Raw genomic sequence first — 24,612 nt, forward strand, 5'->3', positions numbered from 1 at the left:
CACTGCATGGGACCATTACATGAGTCTGTGTTGTGTGGATTAATTAATCTAGGCCTATATGTAGTAGTGTCTATGAACTGAGCCAGGACCCATGATGCGTACCTCCCTTACAGCTCATAATGTGCCGCGGCGAGGCAAAAAGAGCGACAGTGCGTATGTAATATGTCAGGGGGGAAGTGTGTCATGCATATTTGGGAGTTTGAACACTGTCTGCAGCCGTGAGAACCTCACAGAGTTCTGATTATATTTCTTTATTGGCTGTCTCTCATCCGTCTGACTCTCGCCGGTCTCAGGCGTGGTGGGGCTCCAGCAGCCGACAAACAAACAGACGGGCTACTGCTTGGAGAGATGCCTGGTTCTCTCTGGATTTCCCCCGAGTGGCTCAGCGTCTCGGTCACAAACACACACCTGTTATCAATCCGTTTGTGTTCGTGTGGTAGTGTTGGAGTGTTTCTGGCTTCTTTAAAACTGATCTAGTCAGGAATAACAACTGAGAATCACCTGAAAAACAGAACCAAATTGTAAAAGAATATCAAAATAAAAGAAATGGTAGTGATATCACTCTAAAACTAAAAATAACAAATATGTCATTTAGAGCACTGCATAACGTATCAATGACTATTTTTATATGTGACATTTACCAATTAAGATATGTGGCATAGTCTGATTTAATTCAGGTTTTAGGAGCCTTTTTGGACAACAGCACACGGGCATGTGTGGTATTGTGGATCTTGTCACAGTTTGCTACACACCACCACTTGCCAGATTTGTCTCTGTTAGCAAGGCTTGGAAAGAAATGCATGTTGAAAAGAAATCTGGTCTCAAGCAGAAACACACCAACTTTGACACAGTATGAAAGACTTGGATATCAACAAGCTTCTGGATGTGCACAAACATCGCAACGCCAAACTTTTCAAGAATCTGGTTGAAGGAATGAAAAGGGAATGCCGTGGTTACATGGTGTCATTTGTCCACCACTGATGGAATACTTTAAGAATGATCCCATTTGGACAGCTGCACGCAAACTATCGACTATCGACTTTCATTAGCCATGTAAACAGCTTTTCCAGGAATATTTGTTCTTGGAATAAGGGCCAAAAACGGATCATTTTGTGGCTGTAGTCAATAATGTCATCATTTGTTTCCATAGCTTCATACAAACATGCAGGAAGAGCAGAGGTTGAATCTAAGGCGAGAAACATTTGCCGTTCAGTTTAAAATGAACAAAAAAGTAAAAATGGGAGGAGAGCAGCACGTGGGAAGGAGATTGGGATTGGTTTCGTGAATCTCGGAACATGAGGAACACGCAGCATGTGTTCCAGATGAACCCTGAAAGTGGTGAATTCAGCTGACAGTGCTGCTAGTGATTAATGTTGAGGAAGGACCATACCGTCTACAAACACACTCAAATCTAAAAGAACACCCAAATGTCTTGAATGTAACTGATTTGTATTGCTTTAATGTTTTTTTTTCTCCTTAGGAACAGGTAAGCCATGACAATATAATGTAAATGATAAGCGCAAACAAAATCTGAGACCCTTTTGTACATTCATTGTAGCACATTCATTCAACAAGTCCTATCTGTACACCGGGTCACTGAAATCACTTCTTTTTCACTGAAACATGGCAACGCTCGACTCAAAGCCAACAGGTCAAAATGCTTTTTTCAATTAGGAGATTATTCTTTTTTTATTTATCCCAAAAAATTGCTTTGTTAGTAGTCAATCATTTGCACTGAACCTCTTTGCTTTAAACAAAGCGCCGCCACACATTCCTCCATTCTTTAACACTGAACTGCGATGATGACAATGAAACCGATATTTTTTTTGAAAACAAAGAATAAATAAGAATAAATAAATCAGTGACTTTTTGAGAGGGCCGGAGCAGACACCTTTTGGCAGTCTGACAGAAACACGTCCGACTTAATTTACCTCCAATTTGGATTCTTCTTTTGGCATTGTGAATGTAAGTGCTTCGTTTACACACTTCTAACCGGGACACAGCGGACCGGGCGATGGAGGTCTGCACAAAAAAAAGGTCTTCATGGTGGATGTGTAAACCCCAGGCCCCCCTGTGTAAATGAAATGACCAAAAACACACATTTCTGCACGTACTGAGCTGAGCGAAACGTGTGCGGAACAGAAAAATTGAGTAAAAGCGACATGCACCATAGTGTTTTGAATCTTTGGCAAAATCATAATTGTAACTGTGATGGGTGCTGTTTTCATATTGCATTAGAGGGTTTGCTCCTGAAATTTTTAGCGTGCTTCCCTTTTTCAAAAAATCATCTACCATCTACGACGCGTTAGCTTCTGTGAGCTGTCGAAAAAGCGCTCAAATGCTTCTGTCCATGCAATTCAGACGCTTCTATCTCACTCATGCCCTACCTCGTTCTGAGAGAACGCAATAACGTAAAATGAAAAACATGACAAGCCGAAAAAAATAAAATAAAACATATACATGTACAAAGTAATGTACACCATATATTCAAACACATTTCAAAATCGTCAGACTTTGAAATCATTAGCCAAAATAAGTATATCTTTTTTTCTCAACCCCGTTAGGTAATCTTATTTATCTAGACTGTACAATATATGTATATATGAGTAATCATGAGGGACCAAAGCAACAAAAATAAATACTTTTTCGCTATGTCACCTTTCAAAGTAGTATATCTATGTACATTTATATCAATATCAATTTTCCTTAGCTTATTGTGAGTGGTTGAGCGTGTGTTCAACAAGCAGGCATTGGCGCACAGTGTGGAAACTCCTTAAGTTTTTTTATCTTTTTGCCCTAAAAGGTATCTAAATGTAAATTTTGACGACACTGTGGAAGGAAAAAACAAAGACGGGACTGTCCTCGATACAGTGAAAGGTAACCCTGGCTCAAATGGACCAAAAACTAAAGAAAAATGAAGGAAAAATAAAGCATCTCACCATCATGTGACTACTTCAACAATGGGTTGTTCTACTTCTTTTTCAGGACTCTTATTTTTTTTTTCAGAGTACAAAAAGTTTTCATGCAGTCTTTGACAAGTCATACAACCTCAGTGTCCGGAGGTTTTAAAGTCATTTTTAGCACACAGCATAGAATGTTTTCAGTGATGTTGAATGTAGCTATGAGGGAGAGGGAAGGGGAGGGGGAGGGGGAGGGGGGAGGGGGGGGGGGGGGTGCAATTTGGGACAACAACATGCATAAAGAACAGTGCATAGGTCCAGGTCATTGGGGCCAGTCCCTGGTGATCTCCAGTGTGTTTCAGTGTCTATCAACAGATCCACTACTGCAAGCAGTTGGTGAAGGGGGAAGGGAGGGGGAAGGGGGTCCAAGCCTGGATGAATGGCGCCATCTTGTGGTCTCTCTCCGTCTGCCATGCGATCAGGAGTTGCTGATTTCCAGGACAGTAATCCCATAAAAGCGAGAGGAGGGGTGGTCAGGCTTGGACCGGAGGCCGAGGTGATGCATCTGTGCACTTTTTTTTCCTTCTTTTTTTTTTTCAAAGTCTGGTTTGCAGTTCCCATTGGTCACTGCAGAGCCCTTTCTGACGCACATCAGACCTGGAAGCGACCACTCTAAAGGATTTCAAGATGAGTTTGGTGGAAGGTAGAAGAACCAAGCTTAAAGATCAAGCTAACATGCATAAGGTCTTCAGACTCTGTTTTGCTAAAAGCCATCAAGGCCAACATTTTTTTTCCTGAAGACGAGTTCAAGAAGAAATCTCTTTTTTTTTTTTTTTCTTCATCTTTTGAAAAGAGGAAATAATAATGGCTTAATAGCTACATCATTCTTGCACTTGTATTGCAACTACCTTTGGTAAATCAATCAACAAAAAACGACAACAGAAAACCCCTGAAACATACGAGTCTTCACGCGTTCCTCGACTGAACTTAGCATTGTTCCTTTAGTCTTTAGCCAGCATTTTTCTTCTAGTACAGGTTTTCCCCCCGTTAGTAGATTTTCTCCCTTCAATGGCCTTCGTGTTTGTCACGTTCTCAGCTCCACACCGCACTTCCTCTACAACCCGCTCTGGATCCACGCCAAAATCCTTCACCTCTTCCAAAAAAGTCAAGACAAACCAGCAAGGCAGAGAGAAAAAGAGAGAGAAGGGAAACAGAAACAAACCGACAGGAAACAGAAAAGAAAAAGGACACCATCGATACCCGGCGACTCCAATGACGGAGGAAGATTTCAAAATGGCCGCTGCCATTCAGACACCAAAGGTTTCACCGCTTCATCATCTTGGAGGCGAAGCTGACGATGGCGGAGGCGGGCTGATCTGGGTCCAGCTCCGCGAACAGGTGGCTCACATTGTCTGTTGTGCTTCCTTGTTTCCTCGCCACAAATCCAAAAAGCCTGTTGGCAATGAAGAGAAGAGCATTTTTGATACTCGAGCAACAATATAGCCGAAACAATTATTTCTAAAATGCACAAATACTAATTTATCCTAAAGCATTTCAACTTACTTCACTGAGCCACCTCCTTCTTTGCCCCACCTATTAGAAGAAAGCAGGTTTTTAAATGGCCCCCTCCAACGTTCCATAATGATTTTTTTCAACAGCCATAATGTGCGACGTAGTATTTTTTTTTTTGTCTATGATATTTGTACGGAACAAGTTAGCTTACTTTCTGTCCTGGGGATCAATGTCACAGAAGGTCACCGTGTTAATGGGATAGTGTCGCCTGAAGAAAAGCCTGCAGCACGAGAGAGGAAGATTAATCACAGCAGTAAACACACATGCCTTCTACAAAGCATACATTTCTATATTTGTAAAGTTCCCATGTGATAGAAGCATATTTAATAATAAATAGTGTAGTCTTCAGAATCAACACACGAGGGCGCCAAAAGCACCACTGTTTCTCTGCTTAATTATTGCCTCTTGTTTATCCATTTTTTTTTTATTATTACAAGACATTGTTAAGAAAATTAAACACACATGTTTTATTGTTATATTTTACTAAATTATTTTATTTGTTCTTATTTATTTTTAGCTATTGTTTTTAAGATATGTATGAGGCTTCTTGACCTCTCCTTTCACATTTCAAATTGTATTCACTGGTCGTGTGGGTGTGTGCGAATAAAATGAATTGAACCCAATGTGCCATCTTGTTTGAAAGTTTTTGCGCGTTGACTCACTTCCTCTGACTGTCGGTGAGCGTGATGCCCTGCGTGGACACTTTGAAGTGCACGCTGGTGGCTGCGGGCAGAGGGTTGCTCTCCAGCGTCTGACTGATAGCCTTGGCGATGGCCTGAGGCCCCGTCAGGGACTCCATGTCCACAGAGTTGATGTAGAGAACGTTGCACGCTAGAAATAAACAACACCGATGCATTGTTAGATAAATAAAGAAACAGGAAGTGCATGCAGGTAAATGTAAGGGGAGGGGTTGTATCATACACAGCACAGTGACTAGATTATCTTCAATACATGCATTTCACTAAAGGTTGTTTTGGCTAGCACATAATAATGTTTCTGTGAGAGCAGGCATCCTCACAGAGTGCGCGATGGAGCAGAGCAAAGCAGTCTTTATTTACCATGAGCCTCCTCAGGAACCTTCTGAACTGTAAGGCAAGAAGTGAGCAAATTAAGGATAAATGTAAAAACCATGGAAATAGTGCAAACAGGCCATGCCCCATGCCGAAGTAGGATTTTACCAAGGTGGGACGATATATTCATCAAATATTTGAAGTTTAAAATGTGATATACTATACAGTATATGGCTCAGTTGTCAAATTTAACAAAAATATTGGGGTTCTTTAGTTTTACTGCTTTATGTACAGTAAGTGTGTGTGTTAAGTTAAAAAATTTTTTCTATGTCATTAGATTTTTTGTCTTTGATAATTATTGGCTAACCAATAACATATTTTGTCTTTTTGTGCTTGTTTTTGTTAATTCTGTGAATCATATGTGTATTTTTTTCTTCTGAACTGTATGCAGAAGTTCAGTTTCTCTCAACGTATGTTATACTTGACTCTAAATGTATACTTCAAGAGGAACTATCTAGACATTTGTGTGAAAATCCAGTACAATGTGGTATTGTTTAAGCCACCTTACTAGCCAAAGCTTTTTTAAGTTAGATGGAACAATATCTGAAAAGTGTCCCATTAACTACTATGTTCTTCTGCTTATGACTTCCTTCATAAAGTGCCTCCATGCTTCCATTCCAAAACATATTCATGTTGCTTTCTGCCATGATGATGGAAGCAGAGGTGCAGTGGTAGAACCTTTTATAAGAACATCTGTCCACAGCTTACCTGCTCCCTGCTTCAGGAGTTCAACCGATGGATCAGTGGGGGTGGCGAGTTCCAGCGCCTCTTCATTTGGGTCTGTGAATGCCAAGATAGAGAACAACTTGGATCAATGCTGTCAGAAAATATTCATAAATACAATCTGAAAATAAAAGGGGGATGCTGACCTTTGGCGGGGATCATGAGCTTACAGGGCAGAGCCAGCGGAGTCATGGAGTGTTGGTACACCAGAGCAGAGAGACAGCCTGAAACACAGAGGGTCTCTGATGAGCTGAGTCACTCTGATTTGAGATGATAACAAACAGGACTGGATGGTGAGCTCACCAAAGTAGGGCTCGTTGGGACAGCCCTTCAGACGCACTCCTTTAGGGCTTGTCTCGATCAGGAAGTGCCTCACCAGCTCATTGGTCAAGTCACCAACTGGAACACAAATTAAGACAGCAACAATGAAATTAAGACGAATACTTGTTCAAAAAGACAGATATTCTTTCTTTCTTTAAAAAATGGACAAACATATCAGTATCTTGTGAGCACTAGATATTTTATTTTGCCTTGTAAGTAAAAAAACGTTGCCCCTTATCATGGACACACACATCCCTTAAATGTACAAATATTATTACCCTTTTTAATGTCCTGAAGCAAGGACATGGAAACAGTATCAGTAAAACATTTGGACATGAACACATTCCCCTTAACACATAAACAGGTATTCCTCGCCCATCCCAATCTCTGCTATACTCACCCATACCTTTTAGATTATTCATATTTAACTTATATGAAAATAGAAATATGTGCCTTGGACTTAAAGTAAAAATGTATCTGGAAGCGGGATTAAAAACCTTTGAATAAAGCATTTTTAAACGGTCAGATATTCTGATTCAAAATGAAACTTCCACGCTGATCTCTACCTTTCTTGTTCTGCTGGATGGTGGGTGGGGGGCAGGCCACCTTCATGGCCAGGCCGTAGGCTCCTCTGAAGGAATGGCTGTCCCTGATGACGAAGGCCCCCGGCTCCCTGTCCTTCAACACATTGATGGCTGGAAGGAGGAGAGAGGAGACGAACAAGGAGGCAAAACAAGGACATGGTGACCATTGTTATTTCCTCTTTCACTTGGAAACTGATGAATGATAGTGAGTACAGTCTGTACTCTGGAGCCCTCACCTTGCTCTCTGGTGATGTCCGGCTTGTACCAGTACTTGGACGTATCCTGAACAAACTTGACGTTCATCTTAATGTCCGGATAGCCATCTGTTTGGAGACAGGGGAATGATAAGTGGAGAGGACACAAACATCCTGAGAGGCAGTAAACGTCTCGCTCATGTCTCACCGTATATGGACTTGGGGCCGTCGGGCAGAGTGTGTGTGCCGGTCAGAGTGTGTGTGCCGGTCAGGTTTGGCGTGCTGCCCCCGCTGGCTGGGGTCAGGTTCTTGTTGTCCGTCCTCTCCGCATCCCCGCTGGACATGTGCCTCTTCTCCGGCAGCTGGGGGGAGACGGGGAAGGCGGGGGTGGAGGGGGGCTGGGCGCTCCCCTGGCGGGAGGCAGCACCCAACTCGTCGGGCGTGCTGTGCCCGCTCCCCGCCATGCGCCGCCCCATCAGGGGGCTGGGGGGCACCCCGCCACCGCCTACTGTTTTAGGGCTCCGGCCAATCAGAGGGCTGGAGGGGACGGCTGCTGGTTGTCGGCCCAGCGAGGGGCTGCCCTGGCCCAGGCGTCTCTGCAGGGCGGGGCTGGTCGGCGTGTTGGTGGCCACGGTGCGGTGCAGCGTGTTGGGGCTCCCGGGGACCGTGTGGACCCCCATGACGCTGACCTGGGACCCCTCAGGGGACCCGGGTCTGTTGGAGTAGGAGGGAGAGGGATGAGGGGCGCCATCGGAAGAACCAACCCTCCTTCTACAGACAAAAAAAGACATAGTTATTATTTTTGAGACAGCATTTTATATTACGTTACATTTGATTAGCTGATACTCTTGTCCAAAGTGACCTACAAGAGGTAGAATCAAGAGGATACAAATTCAAGCTGCAAGAGTCCTGCAAGTAGCTTCATAAAGAGGTGGAACAAAGTATAAGGGCTGCGCAAGTATCTGCATTATTAATACATATCTTGATCATTTCCTAGAATAACTAGAAATGTGTGCCAAATGTCAGTTCAACGAGATCCCAGGTGGTTTCACATTCCACATCAAAAATGACAAAAAGGTGGTGTTCAGTTACACAATGAAACTTGCATACATGATATATTGATACACAGAGGAACTGCACTCACCCATCAGCGCTGTGGATGGGACTGCTGGAGGAGAGAGGAAAGTTGAACCCTCTGGACTCCCCAAAATAGCGATTATCTGAAGAATACAGAGAATCCAAAACACACAGTTAGTCTCAACTTAGTGTGTCACTCAGCACGTTGTCCTGAAAAGAGAATCTGAGGAAGACCTGGGGTGCAGCAAATATTTAGCTCGCAGTGTAAAAGTGAAAAAACAAAGGAAATGTGTGGGGGTCAGGAGCTGTGCAGCAGTGGCCTTACCTTGATCTCCATCATTAGAATCAGAGTCTGACAGCGAGAAAAGGTAAGAGAGGAAGAGATGTGTGGGAGAGGAGGAGACAAGGAGGACACATGTGAGCGCAAAGCCAGAACTGTAGAGAGTTAGCTGTTAGCATTTAGTGGAACCAGCTCCAGGTGTAGTACCAGTTTAAAGCAGCAGAAAGCAGCAGAAGCTAAAAACCACTGCAGCTAATCACTGCAGAGCTACAGGATGACATAATGCAGAGACCCTGCTGCACTGAGCACACCATCACACTGTATAATATTTCAGGAATGTGTCTTTTTATTCGATTTTTAAGTCTGCTACATTATTTTAAGTTTGATTTTCTTTGTTCTTTTGAGAGTGTGTTTTGGTTCGTTTTCAGGTTTTTATTTGAAGGTTAAGGCTTAGATTGTAAATATCTAGTTTGGTTTGATTTAAAAATGTAGATTTGGGAAGTTGTGTTCTCTTTCACTTCCAAACTACTGAAAAAAAGGTGTCACCTGCAATTTCCATCGAGACCACAGTTTGTTTGCATTCGATCTACAAACGATTTTAGATCGTTACGTAAATCCAAAACCGTGATTTATTGTGAAATGTCGAAAGGTAATATTGTTAAATTTTTTCCTGAAGGATGTCTTTTTTTAATTTAATTTCGGTTTAGGACAACATATTAGTTTCCCACATTTTTTTTTTTTATCTTTGGATTTTCCACAAGTGATTAATAAGGAGTTCAAACAAAGAGCTAACACTGTGAACAAGTGGAAATATATTTGCAAGATGAGAGACAGAACATGAATGGATAATATTTGATAACTGACCTGATCCAGCGTGGTGATGAGGCTTCAGGCCCAGCGCTGACAGAGGAGTCTTCATCAGACCTGGAGGAGAGCGAGCTGCAGGCAACGAGAGGAAAACGAAACATTACAACAAAGCATAAACACTTAGGAGGGCAGTGGGATGAGAAATGTACACTGAAGCCATGCAAGGATGAAACACAACCACTTTGAGGAATGAAAAAACATTTCTTCACTTTAGCATCAAAACAATCATACATATATATTTAAAAAAAAACAAGATATTAAGCTGAAATTGTGCATGTTTTCAAATGCCAGATCATGTACAAATTCAAACAAAATATGTTATAGTAATGTAAAATACTGTCGGTGCTTTACAAAGGAGAAAATTGTCAAAGTAAAAGTATTTACTATTTCGTACTCTCTTAAATATCATAATTATTTGACATGAAAAATGTCAGATATCAGCGTCACCGATAAATCCGAAATCTTTTCCAGTGGTCTTTTTCCGAAAATGTGTGAAACTAGATAAATGAATTGGCAATTTGTCCCCCAAACAAATAATGGCGCTGTAGCTGAAAATAATCAGCCATCCACAACACAGGTATGTAGTCATGAAAAGGTTGGAAGTTTAAAAGCATGCTGCTACTAAAAGTCAACAACTCTGGATTAATGTTGCCATAAAGAAAACTGAAGAGTTACTTCCAAAACAAGATGTCAGAGAATGTCTGTCTCGGGAGCCAGAGAGCAATCTGAACAGTCACTTTCCTCTGTCACTGCTACCAACGTAACAAGGTAAACTGATCCTTTGTATTCCAGCGAATAGACATCAATCGTTCGGGAATTTAACTTTTTTCATTAAGCATGACATGGATTCTGTATATTTGCTCACTTAAAGGGATAGATGTTATTTAGTGGGGATGTACGAGGTACTATCTATAGTCAATCTTTATTTTGCTAGAGTACCTCATACTGACCCACTTAAACAGCCGTACTATCCCTTTAAGGTGGCATGGAGAGCGTTAGATATGAACCACAGAGCAGATTCTTACTGCAGCAGCTGTGTGTGTTCAGGACTGACTGCAGTAGGGGGGAGGGGGGAGGGGGGGGGGGGGGCAGGGCTGGTTAACAAGAGTATCCTGACAATCTGTCACAGAAACATGCTGAACAGGGGGGTCGGTGTCTAATGGTTTGTACATAAGTCAACGTTTGTTTCAGTGTGTATGGCTCTTTTAACTTCAAAAAAAGGACATGTAAATGTGAAACCATGAGAAATGACATCAGTGCATCGTCAATATTTCTAGATATCTGAAGTGTAAACATTTGAAATGTGCAGAAGAAGACGCAAAGGAGAACTAAAAGAACAACAGATCCAGTTCTCTTTACATATGTACTCTAAATTTGCTTCCTGAGGAAAAGCAGAAAGACAAACGACATACTGTGTCCTCCATAAACATGATTTGCACACACCTGCTATGTGCTGTTGTTCTCTGTCAAGTCATGCAGGGCTTCATGTTTGCTGAAGCAAATTCAACATTTGTTTTACAGCGTTGCGAAAGGTGCGATGTAATGTAAAGGTGGGCTCGATCTCTGTATGTTTAGGACAAGGGGTGAATACAGAATATAAAAAAGACTAATATCATGTTCCTAATAATACACCTAATGTTGTGTACAAAATGCACAAAAACAAAGTTAGATTCGACTGTTGTTGTTATTATTATTATTTCCATGTCAATCAGCATTTATATGGTCATTGTGGATTATTTGGACTATAATCGTGAGGTATTGTCATGTCAATGGATCAAGAGCCTTTCTTTAGCTCACACATTCAAGTCAATATAAATACTTTAAAATATACAATAATCGGAATTTCATTACGTTTCTCTATGCTCCTCAAATTTGAAACTAATCTTTCCTTGTGTGGGAAAAATACTTGTGGATTGTGAAAATTGTTTTTGTTGTATTCTTATATATAAATAAGAGATGGTTTGATGGTATATTGCTTCCTGCATGATGCCTCATAACTAGAAGTAAGCAGCTGTGTGTTCTCATTAAAACATGTGAAGACAGAAGGAGGGGGCCCGTCTTATGCAAAACAAAAAGTGTCACATCTTCAGCATATACATTTTTTAAAGCTCTCTGCCCCTCAGTGTGCTGCAGGACTGTCTCTCCTTCTCTAACACGAGACAGTGATGGATCAAATCTCCACCTTGGTTTTGCTCCTTCTGAGCTTGTATGCAACTCTCGGCAAGTACGTCTACATCGAACAGAGAAAGTCGTGGTTTGAAGCTCTTGCCTATTGCCAGCAGTATCACACAGACCTGGCTCCTGTCAGATACAAATCTGAGATCAATCGACTTATGGAGCTCGCGAATTACTCCACTGAATACAAGTGGATTGGACTGATAAGGAATCTCACAGACGCTGACAAATGGACGTGGTCCGGAGGCGCAGAGGTGTCAACGTTTTTCTGGGAAAACGGTCAACCAAATAAACGTTCAAATGAAGACCACGGCTTCGTTAAGAACTACTCTTGGCACGATGCACCGCCATTGCTTAGATTGAACTTCTTCTGCTACACAGTGGTGGTGGTGCGGGAGACAAAGACTTGGCAGGAGGCTTTGGAATACTGCAGGGAGCATCACAGAGACCTGGCCAGCGTTACTTCGGACACAGAGATGTTGCTGATCCAGAGGGAGCTACAGGAGAGGGAGACGACGGAACGAGTGTGGACCGGATTGCGTTTCTTCCCCGGAGGTTGGCTGTGGGTCGAAGGTAGGGGGTTAAGTTACGAGGCCTGGGGTCAAGAGGGCAAACCAGAGTGTCCTGAAGTGAAGCGGCACTGTGCGGCTCTACAGGTCCCTTTGAACTTCACCTCAATACTTCACCTCAATGCCTCGGCTGGGACAGTGCACACTAACAATACAAGGAGTTATGGGGTAAATAATGCACGAGAACAAGGGAATAGTTTTATTCCAGAAGTTGACGAGGCTGCAGATGTGAAAGAAGGGGTGTGGGAGGCTCATGACTGTGAAGAGAGACTTCATTTCCTTTGCTACTGAGCGTTTAGGTTGGGAAATGTATATATGTTAGTCATATTTATTGGTTTATTAGTTGATTTTCTTTGCCTAAACTTCATTTTTGTGTCTGTTTATGTTAGGAAGTTTACAAGGTGTCCATTTTGTGTGTGTGTTTTAGTGCCTTTTCTGTGTTTCATTTTGAATTGTGCAACTCTACTAAAATTAAACAAAACATCTTTAAGTAGTCAGTTCGATTAAAAATTAAAAAACCGTGTCCTTTCCTGTTTTTTTCAAACATTTTCTCACCATTTCAACTTAAAGGAACAAGGCAAAGGTAATTGTTTAGAGGATTAGAGAGAGCCCTCAGTCTGCAGGCAGGGTGAACCTACACAAGTTGAAGTAAGGAGTCTGTGGCGACACGGGGAAGCTCGGGGTCTGGGGGGAATTCTCACCACCGCCTCTGAAGGTGGGACTGTTGGGAAACCCTTCCGCATCGTCCTCTCCAAACGCCTCCCGGTAGCTGTGCATCTGACCCTGGAAGAGATCCAGAGGGGACGGACACACAGATATCAGAAAAGTGATTTGACAAGCAAAATGTGTATGCAAAAATATTAAAATGTATAATATAAATTATCCTAAAATAAATCATTCTGCATAATGACTACTTTTACTTTTTGTATATTTTTGATCCTAATACTTCTGTGCTTTTACTTAAGTAACCACTTGACTGCAGGACTTGTAACAGAGCATGTGTACAGGATCTGAGTACTTTTTCCACCTCTGTCCAAACCATAACATAGGCTGTAAATAAAGAAAATCCTGTTATGCTTAGTGAACAAAACCGAAGTGATTTACAACTATTAAAAGAAAAAAAATGCTTAACCTTAAACTTGATGTGTGTTTTGAAAAGCAGTGAGAGCCTTTTATTCTTTGTTACGATACGGAAATGGCACTTTGTCTAATGTCCTTTCTCATCATCACTATTAAATGCTGACCTCTCTGGGTCTTCCTCCCGGGTTCAGGGCCAGATTGTGGGTGAAGTCCGATGAATCCACCACCGACGTGTTGTCATGGCTGCTCTGGTACTGTCCCTCACTGGTGGTCCGACGCCGACCCCGACCCTTCTCCTGAGTCACTTCTGGGGTCATTCCTCTGGAGCGTACCCCTAAAACACCACAACATATTCACCATGTGGAACTTTCCTAGGTACATTTGAAAAACAGCTTTTTTTTTATGTTGCTTGTGCCCCACCCTGGGGTTGTTTTCGGGAACATTAAGTAACATTAAGTAACCTGCTTTTATCTTGAGAGCCAGACAGAGAAAAGTAATATGGGAAGTCGAGAAGTGAAGGGAATACAAAAAGCAGAGGATAAGTAGAAAAAGAGCAGAAATAATAATAAATGAAAAGTCATGTAAGATTCCACAAATGCAAAGAGAAGGCGACGGAAAGTGGACAAACCAGAGAAGGAAAAGGAGCGATGGCGGTCAGATTCTTGCGGTGTCATGCTAGCACTGATGCCCCGAATACGAGCGTTGTACTCTGTTCCCAGAGAGGGAGGGAGGTCAGGGTCGTGGATGGAGGGCAGGAGGTGGAGGGAAAAGGCGGAGGAGGAAGGTGAGAGAGGTGCAGAGGTGGAAGCAAATGGTGGGAAGGGTTGTCCATACAGCAGAGAGATGGATTAAACAGAAAAGGGGGAAAAACATCAGAACAGAAATGGATCTAATGAAAGTGAGAAGAAAATCAAACGATATGTCAAATGAGATGACAACCTGTTTATAATCCAATGAAGCTTTATTGCTGCTATAAAATGGTTTATATTATTATATATCTATATGGTTGATGATTATGTTTAGAAATGGTTAGAAATAGGATGAATTTACAACTTTCTTCCACTGGGAGGCGCTTGAGAGCATCCACATGGTTTCAAATAAATGTAAATATGGACGTAGACAATGCATGGAAGCTGGATCCTCTCTGAACTCCTAGCTATTCTTACTCTCATCCCATCTCCACTCTTCCCAGCTCTGCTGCTTAAAGCTGCATTGCTAATGCACTGCATGGTGCTGGACACAAAAGATGCCTCTAGTTGAAGATGAAACAAGTTGCCGGCAGCAGACTACAGCTTGATAAAGGCCTTTGTTTTTAACTACTCTCCATCATTTTGCAATCATATTGGCAGAAAGATCTCCCTGACCTAAACCCAGCTAAGATATGCAGCGTAACTCACCAAAATGATTTTCATTTCTGCTTTTGTTATTGTAAAACTATCATTATTGTTGCATTGCAAACCTCATTAGTTCATCCTCCTCAATAGCTCTAAGCCTTACCGGCGATGCGTTGAGCCACCAGGCCCCCCAGGTTGAGCGTCTCCTCCTCGGCCTCTTGTTCTCTGGGCAAGGATGAAGAAGATGTTTCCTTGGGCTGGGGGGTGATTGTTGGGAGAGGAGAGGAAGAGGCACTGTAGCCTGGGTAAGGAGACGAGCCCTGCAGGTCTGGGGAGTGGGAAACCCCGCCTCCTGGGTGGGAGTTCACAGGCTTAACTGGAACCTGCTGTTTGAAATTAGGGGATGGATCTGAAGGGTATTGGTGGGCTGCTTGGCGTGTTTGGAGGTAGGGCTCTGGGGTGTGTGTTGGGGTGATGTTTTGGTGTTGGTAGCCAGTGTTGGACCTCTGGGGAGAGTAGACTGGCGATTCCGTCACTGGGCTCTGGTTGGGCAACGCTGAGACTCTCCCAGGTGACCGCTGGGGCTGATGGAAGTTGCTGTTGACAGACCCTGAGTTGTTGTAACCATGGATAGCAGAGTCTGCCTGGTATGAGGGTCTTGCGAGGGTCTGTGAAAATGGCGCCTGGGATGAATTGAGGCTGTTCTCCCCAGGAGGAGCACTATGGGACTTGGACATGAGGGAGTTGATTGGGTCCAGGTCGAGCATGAGCATGTTGAGCGCCTCGATGGACTGCTCGATGTCCCGCTGCGAGGCGGAGGTGGGGAAGTGGGGCAGGCTGTGGGTTGACTGAAGAGGGGGGCCAAACGGGTCATCTGGGAGGCTATACTGGTGCCAGGTGTTGAGACCTCTTTGAACAGCCTCACGGCTGCTGGTGCTCCTCTCCGGGGCCCTGGGCATCAGTTTGGGGTTGGTCTCAGGGCTACTGGCTGGCTGATTCCCAAATGACTGTGATCGGTACATCCCTTCTCCATTCTGGTAGTTGTTGTATCCCCCCTGTGGCGATGCAGAGTCCACAGACATCTCTTGCAACGCCGTGGGCGTTCGTACTCCATGCACGGGCATTTCGCTTAACTTTTCCCCAATAACAACTCTCTCAAGGTAGGGTCCGTCGTTTGGCCTACTGCTGGGTGTCTGTGATTGGTAGTAGAGGTCAGCCGGTGTGGCGTGGCCCTCTAAAGACGAGAGCGTGCCCAAGCTGTCCACGCTGTTTCCCTCTTGACTATTGGGCGGCTCGTCGTCTAGAATATCCGTCTCACGCTCCTCTGTTGAAGCGGCGCCAATTAGCCTGGTGTGGCCCCCGTTCACATGCACCTGCGCTGGGACCAAGTGTCGGACACCACCTCCTGGACTGTTGGATGTGGACAGGTAGGCTTGTCTCTGCTGAGTTGTTGCTTCGAGACCGCTCAGAAGCTGGTCGAGCTCTCTTTTTTCCTGCGGACTGAGCGGCGGCTGGGTCGCTGTTGGGTTGGTGGGGTTTACGGCGCCCTGTAAGGACTGGCTGTGCTCATCAGTACGATCAGTCTTGACGGAGGCGGTAGAGTTGCCTGAGTCGCTGCTCACAGAAAGGGTGTGGTCAACAGCGGGAAGGGAGGCGTGGCCTGTCACAGGTATGGTTTGGTCAGTGGTTTGGAGAGGATGGCTGGGGTTTTGTAATGGGTTCTCAACATTGGTCAAGGGGTTTTCATGGACTGGGAGGCCATTGATGGTGACAACTCCCTCCAGGGAGTCTTTCTTGCGGACCCGGGCATATAGACTTCCATCAAGTGGACCTTGGGTGTGAACAACATCTGAAAAAGACGTATACTAAAGTCATTAAAGAAGTTCCATGTTTTTATGCAGGTCCAACCATACACATAATTGAAAAGTAGAAAAAAGGGATACCGTTTGTCTTTTTTGAACTGCAAGATGATTCTGATGAAAACAAAACCTGCTTGAGGTGATTTCAATCATCTTGTCTTCCCACACAAATAGGTTTCATTGGCTCCGACCTATCACATTAGTATGGACCTGTATAACTCACACCAGAAGCACAGTGACCCCCCTCTGCACCCATCTTTTTTGGCTCTCAGGTTCAGCATGTAGCCCGGCCACCAGCAACACAGCCCCTCCGGCTCTATTAATAGCACATTTGCAGGGCCCAAGCGACTGTCACGTTGCGTCAGTGCAGGCCTGCATGGTCTGACGTGAACCGGGGCGACTCCTGTCCAACACACTCAAACAGCTGGTCTTTGCGAGCCAAACAGAAGATCAGCAATGCCAGTTTGAAAGCCCAGGGCTGTACTGAAGGAGGATGAGCTGTCTTCAAGTTGATTTCTGGCTGCTGAATCATGTTGGCAATTTCATGCTTATTGCTTACAAGTTGCACGATCAAAGTAACAACTAAAATTGGTCTAAAGACATTGGCATACTTTTAGACCGTTTTTAAGCTTCAACAGTAACACTGTGTGCCATGTGATCTCTCAAAAGTCACATTCTTAGTCTGAAAGAAAAGTTAAATACTTTTGGAAAGTTATCGCTCCTTCCTGGCAACAGTAAAAAAAAATATATTGAGGAAAATCACCATCTTTTTAAAGTATCTGACATGTATAGAAACTAATTTGTAATTTCTTCTCACACATAAAGGTCTGTGTTGAAAAGTTAGGTAGGAAAAGCTTTGAAAAAAAGTTTAAATATAAGCCTCATTTGTGACACACAAATAGAGGTAAGGTCCAATACTGTAATTCACACACAATTTGTACTTTAATTATAGGCCAGGGAACTTTTAGAAAATATTCAACACTATACTTGCTCCAATAAAACCCAACAATCATACATGCAACAGCTCATTCTGTGGTAAAACGTATGCTTACAAAGGAAAGTAATACACCAATCCTCGCTTCCCAAATCTAGTTTACATTAGCAAAGTGAAACAAGACATATACATGACCGCAGATGGCTCATATGTGGGGTATTCCAATTTCAGCGACCCCCGCAAGCAGATGGTTAATCGCTCGGGACGCAGCTATTTCAAAACCCATGTCAACAACAACTTATAGGCAGAGTAGCAACAAGAACCAAAGCGCAGGTAGGGAAGTTGTAAACACAGTTTGTTCCTGTGGTTGTTTTTAATGATGACATAATAATTAACATTATGAGAGGAAATGGCAGGATGTACATTTTATTTGGAGCCGTGTTTAATCTAGTGTAACCAGAATGTATTACAAAGTCTTATGGACAACATTTTGAGATGAAAATATATAGTTTGAATACAAATATTTAAATTTGTATTTTGAAGAGCGACAAAATGTTTTTTTCTTGCCAGGAAAAATGTATTAAATTCTGGATCTCAATTATATAAAAAAATATATATATATATTAAGGGACTTAATTACATCACATCAAAGTATGGAAACCTCCTTCTTACCTGAGCTTTAGGTCAACCATCGGAACTCTCAAGACAGGATGAAATATTTCCAAATTTTCTGGCAATTACATTACGAAAAAAATACACTTTTTAGTCCATACTGTCCTGTCCGGTAGCCTCTCAGTGACTGAACGTTATCCTTCTGAGCTTCTTTTCTTACTCTCCCTGTCCTCTCTGATTCATGTCCTCTCATCACCCAACATGTGCTTTACTGGAGTGAGGCGGGGCCGTACCACTGAAGCTGCCGAAAGGGGTGAGCTGGCACTCCGGGATGATCTGTGGCTGTTCCCGGCAGCGGGGGAGGGACCACCACCACCACCTCCTCCCAACTGCCTGAGAAGCAACATCACTTTAAATAAACTACATCTACTATCATTTGTTTGACTGCAGCACCCCTGCCTGGTGAGACCATTAGAGGGGATCCCCTCACTCACAGTCACCCTGTCACTGCATGGTTTACATCCTCAATAACTAGATTGTTTTACCTTTCAAGTACTTTGATTCAGATTATTAACAGCATTTCAAGAGTTTTCAGAGAACTTGGTTAACATTTTCCACCATCTGATTATGTCTGTCTTTGACACTTTTTTTCTTTTTTTTTTTCTTTTCCTAGCTCATAAAAGATGATCTCTGTGGCAAAAAACGGCTAAAGTCTGCCATGGAGACATTTTTTCCAGCTGCTGGTTAACCCCTCCCAAGGTCAAATCAGGGGAGACTGTTATATGACTTGTCACGGCTCATTGAGGTAAGAAAGGAGCAAACCAAAATTGTTTTCTTTTTGGTAAGAACCTTAAAATGTTGGTGCGGTATCGTTGTTATTCTGGTATCACAAGAAAAGATTTTGATTCATTTCTAATTCAATTTGATGCCTGTTGTTGTGGATGTTACCACTGATCAACCAACTAACAGACCCAAAGGCATCGACTTCAGCTGCTCTTCCAAATCAACCAAAAACTACCAGTGTTTGCACATTGAAGTGTACAAAAAAAAATCACCATAAACTATCTTTTGGAGCAATTATTTGCAAACAATTCTCTTTAACCAAGAAGAAAACTATAACATTGTTGACTGTTTTGATAAATGTGTTTATCCAACAGGATTTAGTGGAGACAAAAACTTCACACGAGTGACTCACAGGTCAAGCAGAAGTGTTTCCAGAGTGAGTCTCACCTCCTTTAACACTTTCCTTGCTATTTTCTCTTGCTCACTAACAGGGGCAAACAGGCCTGAAAGTCTGATGTCCTCAGTAAAGAACGGAAGTGCCAACATTGGGCATGACAGGAAGTAACTAAACGAGCATTTCAGGGTCACAACCCCACACTTGTGCCGGGTGTGCACACATTTTTTGTATACGGCTGCAGGGGTGACTATAGTTAAAAGAGTTTGCCCTTCAGTGTTCCACTCCATTGAATTATGACCACTGCGATCCAGGTATAAACCAATGTGACGACATAACACAAATATCTGATGACCCTGCATCGCTTGCGGTAAAGAAGACGAAGAGTTCCAGATCTGAATAGCCTGTTATTAAATCCAAAGACTGGGCCAACACTACTTCTCCATCTGAATAGAACAAATACCTTTCTTCTGTTGTCAATAAATAGCTGCAGCAGACCCCAAATTAGATAGGTTGAGTCACCAAGGCTTGGCCAACACAAATAACTTCTCATCTACATATTTCACGATATTGAAATTAGGCGCATGGAGTATTTTCAAACGTACAGTTAAAACTTAATACCAATGTAGCATCTTAATTGGCCCTTTCATCGATTTGGCACTATATTGGTCACTCACCTGTCCATTCTCCATATTGACTCATGCGACAGGTGCTTTCCTCTTTTGTGAGGCGTTTGCTCATACAGTGCTGCGCGCACACACGCACGCATGCACGCACGCACACACACACACACACACACACACACACACACACACACACACACACACACACACACACACACACACACACACACACACACACACACACACACACACACACACACACACACACACACACACACACACACACACACACACACACACACACACACACACACACACACACACACACACACACACACACACACACACACACACACACACACAAACACACACACCTCTTGGCTCTATTCTCTTAAGTGTTCGCTTGAGTGTCTCATTGCCACATCGCTGCCTTGCAGGCCATTAAAAAACCATTAAAACATCTGTGGCCAATGGCTTATTATAAATAGACAATGTGCTACAACTACTGTTATTGCTGTATCAAATGCACCAGCTGGGATGTTGATAATATACATAGTTAGTACATTTGAGATTAACACGCCCATGGTGATTGAGGCAACCCATTTGTCAACGCACCTATAAAGCAATAAGAGCATGACTGTAAGCCATTTTGGTGCTAGCGGTGTAGCTAAATGTGATTCATGCACACATAGTACTTCCTAGTTCTTTTGTGTGTAAAGCTGTGCTAGTTTAGCACCAAACTCATTGGCTTGGGTCTGAACCTCTTGGTCAAGGAACAATATTTGTGGGGTTCCGGTGTAGCCAGCACATATCCGGACCAATGGTGTGCTTCATATTGTTTACAGTCACATTAGCCAACTAATACCAAAAAAGGAAGTTCAGAGATGACGCTTAAGACCGGATTGTTTCCCCAAGTAATTAGTTTACACGCTACATTTACCTCAGGTGATCATACTTGGCTTTTTAACATATCTATTTATTAATGTATTTTATTCTGTTAGTTTTAATACCTAACGCTGAAGTCCAAACGTCTTAAATAAGTCATGTTGATTCATTTTTCATTTCCAGTGAAGAAGGTCCTCAGGGCTCTGTTTTAGGACCACTTCTGTTTCCCCATATTTGACTATTTGTAATCATTTTATGTTTGTCGCATGTTGTACTGTATAGTAAAGTAACTTCTCAATTTGTGGAAACTTATAATTGCAAGTAGATTGTTTGGACCTGGAACAAGCTCCTATTGATCTAATTGAGTCTAATTGAAAAAAAGGAAATCTACCACCAACTATTTAAAAATGTGTTTGGGTGTATTGCTCCTTTAGGTTTTCCTTATTAGCTGCTCTAGACGTTTTTCGGGGATGATGGAAACTTAAATACAGGCTTTACACTCTGAAATGGGACACGATGACCTTATAAAAGGACCAAACCCATTTATTTTTTTAAACGCAGACACCTTTAAATATAGAAGCACACCTAACATTTACATGCATTATTTAAAGGGGCCATGGTGGCTGTCTGACCCTCTAAGGAAAGAAGTCCACAATCTCAGTTTTATTGGCTGCGGTGTTAGATTTCATGTATGTTTTAAATGCTAATGTTTACTCACATGCATACAGACAACTACTGTAAGAGCTATTTATAGTGGGAAGTTGCCTTGTGAAAGAGAAAGGTCTCTTTGGATTGGGGAGAGGGATCTATGGGTGAGGAGGAAACTGGGAGTGCGTGTGAGCCAGTAAAACTGGGAAGTTAGGAAAAGTGAAGAAGCTTTAAGGGGACCAAGATGACAGAGTTTAAAAGAGCTCATTAAACTTCAAAAAGCAGAGAGTGTAAATGCAAAAAAAACCCTAACCATTATTTGAAAAAGCCTTTAAAGGAAATGTATAGGATTCAAATACTTCTTGAATTATTAGTAACATTTTATTGCCTTTTTCATTTGTGGCTAGACTTTGACTCTAGACAAACTTATTTTTAGTCAGTGCCAGAAAATATTAAATAGCCTAAGATGGATTTTTTTTCCAGTCAGGCATGTACTTGCCCAAACACACACGGTGTTGTCATCGAGCCATCGGGTATCTCTCAGCAGTATCTTTACAACTTTCATATCAGCGTGACGACGGCAAGTCTGCATGCCAACAGTGGGTGACTGGGTTTGACTGCCAACTGAATGACATGTCCTAAAAGAAAGTATTTCCTTCAAGAATTCAATTAAAATGATTGATTTTAAGGCTAGTTTGGTGATTGTTTTTTACCAAGTAAAGATGTTTACAATTACTTGCAAACTTTTAACATAAAAAACGTTTAGGCTGCAAATTAACGTCTTTTGCTTCAGAGCACAAGACAGAAAGAGCTCTATAGTATCGAGGTATGATTTGACAGTCCATCAGTGTAAAAGGTGTCATGGATGGTGTATCAGTGACTGGCACAAGGAAAACTGTCGCGGATTTATATTTGCCATGTCTGCCATGTCATCTATCACCAAGTGTCCAGCTGTCACAGTTTGAGGTAACATGACGTGACGGAATCAGAGTCTGTCTCCACGATTGCTTTTCAGGGGTGATGTCATCCATCCGCCTGTCTGTCTATGAGTGACTGCCATAAAACACTCTCTGCCTGGCTGTCTTTATATCTGACAACCAGCTGCACTGCACATGTGATGCAAGCAGCAGCTCTTTGCAACAGAGGAAACGCCAGATCCAGCTGCAGAGTGGGATTTGGAAGCCAAATCAACCCCAAACGCTAATTCAAATTCAGTTACAATACTGTACGTAAAACGTTGCTAATGTCGCGTGAATGATTATCAGTGAGGAAAAATACATCCATGCATTTACTGCATTTTTTTAAGGAGTAGAAGTGAAATTGTAAATGGAGAGAAAATGTAAGAATGGGATTATAAAGGGAAAAGAAAGTAGAATAACTAAAGAGATTTTATCACTTTATAACTTTTCCTCAACCAGGCACCTTTTAACTGAAGCTTCTCAAAATGGGTCGAGTTAGCATCTTCACAAAATAACTTAATAATATAGCCAGAGTAATGTTTACTCAGACATAAAGAGAGGACCAAAAGGGTGACGTCAGGGTTTTTTGCCGGCCTGCCTGTCGGGTTGGTTTCCTGTGCATCTGTCCGTCCATCTGTCTTTCACTCAGGAGGATCAGTAGCTGTCATAAAAGTGCATCTGCCTGCTGTCTACCTCCATGTAGGTCTGTCATCTCTGTCTGCTTGAGAGCTTTGGGGTGCCACGTTTATACACACTCTAAGCAGGGCACATAAGGGACAAACTATCCATCTGTAGCATTTGGATTTATATAGCCAGATTGATTGCATTTCTGGATTACTTTTAGGAAGTAAAGTCAACAAAACCATGGCTTTCCAAAGCAGGCAAACTAATGTTGTCTTCTAATTTTTTTGAAAAGAGACGCTGACAAAATGTACAAATGATGCTCAGTTAGCTCAACTCGATGACATTCAAATATAAAAAGGACAAAAGCAGAGCAGGACGCAGATCCAAGGAGATATCTATGCAGACAGTAGGAGAAAGGAGGCATTAAAGGATGAGGAGTGGCTCAGCGGGGGTCCTATAGCAGGGATTTGAACCTGCTGCTGCAGCTCACCGTGCTGTCAGCGAGAGGTTGAGTTCAAGCATTATGTGCTCATGCTAGACACACACAGAGGGCTTTAAAGAGCCTCACTTGGTGGCCACTTTTAGTGTGCGTGGGTTTGACACTAAGCGTAAAAGGTACAATAAAGGTATTTTTTTATGCATGTGGCAAAAGTTACAAACATGTCTTTATGGCAAGCCACAATTCTGATGTCTTTTTAAGGTGAAAAATATAATAAAAATGATGGCTTTTAAAGCTGAAATCACATCTGTAGAATACATAGTTTTTAGAGATTAATTCAATTCTTTTTCAACAGTATTCTTACGGCCTAATGATAGTTAGTTTGAAAACTTCAAACTACATTTTTAATGCCTGTCGGATTTTCCTGCAATCTGGAGCCGCATGACTTTCACACAAGAAGCATTTGTTAAACTGTTAAAAATCCTACTTCATATGTTTTAGCATGTTTAAAGACTTCTGAATGATTGATTTAAGACACTTTAAAATCAATTAAGTTCTTGTATTTTAAATAAAATGCAATGCCTTTCAAAAACGTTTTAAATGTCCTGTTTTAGTCTCATATTTAGTGTTGACTTTACTAACAAAACTACCAGCACCCAAAAAGAAAACATGTATAAAACAGTATTTAAACTATATACATATGGACAAATAAACAAAGTTATATTATTTTAAATACTGAACAACATCTATCCTACATGCATCTCATCCCACTCCAGTCCCTCTGCAGCTCACATGGAGTTAACCAAACTGCCTAATAGTTTTGGTACACCCAAATTGCAGTTCGCTCATAAAATGTTCCACACACAAATTGCTCGCTCCATGACTCACTTTATACCATATAGGAGCCAAACACACAGGATGCAACTGTGTTGACATGGAAACGCTATAAACAGACACACAGACTCTTATATCTGCAGACCGAAGGAACACAAGTTGTATTCTTGTCATTTCGTCTCGGCAAATGAGTGAGAAGATGGCGTTTTCCTGGGTAAAAACCTGCAGGATTTCACAGAGAAACACACATTTTGCAACTTATCTTAGCAGTA

General features: G+C 42.3%; 1 protein-coding gene across 9 annotated transcripts in view; it reads right to left on the reverse strand.

Annotated features, from left to right (window-relative positions):
* Positions 1 to 1,432: 1,432 nt before the first annotated feature.
* tns1a (tensin 1a) overlaps positions 1,433 to 24,612 on the reverse strand; it is a 77,248-nt gene continuing 54,068 nt past the window's right edge. For 6 of the 9 annotated variants that reach the window (XM_079668392.1, XM_079668390.1, XM_079668391.1 and 3 more), the window contains 18 exons: positions 14,910 to 16,595; positions 14,041 to 14,121; positions 13,577 to 13,746; positions 12,971 to 13,115; positions 9,586 to 9,660; positions 8,767 to 8,793; positions 8,509 to 8,584; positions 7,573 to 8,135; positions 7,407 to 7,493; positions 7,153 to 7,281; positions 6,569 to 6,664; positions 6,412 to 6,489; positions 6,251 to 6,322; positions 5,531 to 5,557; positions 5,135 to 5,303; positions 4,624 to 4,692; positions 4,464 to 4,493; positions 1,433 to 4,353 (listed from right to left, as the gene is read on the reverse strand). In XM_079668392.1, the coding sequence (XP_079524518.1) occupies positions 4,224 to 4,353; positions 4,464 to 4,493; positions 4,624 to 4,692; positions 5,135 to 5,303; positions 5,531 to 5,557; positions 6,251 to 6,322; positions 6,412 to 6,489; positions 6,569 to 6,664; positions 7,153 to 7,281; positions 7,407 to 7,493; positions 7,573 to 8,135; positions 8,509 to 8,584; positions 8,767 to 8,793; positions 9,586 to 9,660; positions 12,971 to 13,115; positions 13,577 to 13,746; positions 14,041 to 14,121; positions 14,910 to 16,595 (3,710 nt within the window). In that variant the 3' untranslated portion in view covers positions 1,433 to 4,223. The remainder of the gene's footprint in view (positions 4,354 to 4,463; positions 4,494 to 4,623; positions 4,693 to 5,134; positions 5,304 to 5,530; positions 5,558 to 6,250; positions 6,323 to 6,411; positions 6,490 to 6,568; positions 6,665 to 7,152; positions 7,282 to 7,406; positions 7,494 to 7,572; positions 8,136 to 8,508; positions 8,585 to 8,766; positions 8,794 to 9,585; positions 9,661 to 12,970; positions 13,116 to 13,576; positions 13,747 to 14,040; positions 14,122 to 14,909; positions 16,596 to 24,612) is intronic. The other 3 variants (XM_079668393.1, XM_079668397.1, XM_079668396.1) reach the window with 3 other exon arrangements.

The sequence above is a fragment of the Notothenia rossii genome (assembly GCF_949606895.1).
Source record: "Notothenia rossii genome assembly, chromosome: 3".
Taxonomy (NCBI): Eukaryota; Metazoa; Chordata; class Actinopteri; order Perciformes; family Nototheniidae; genus Notothenia; species Notothenia rossii.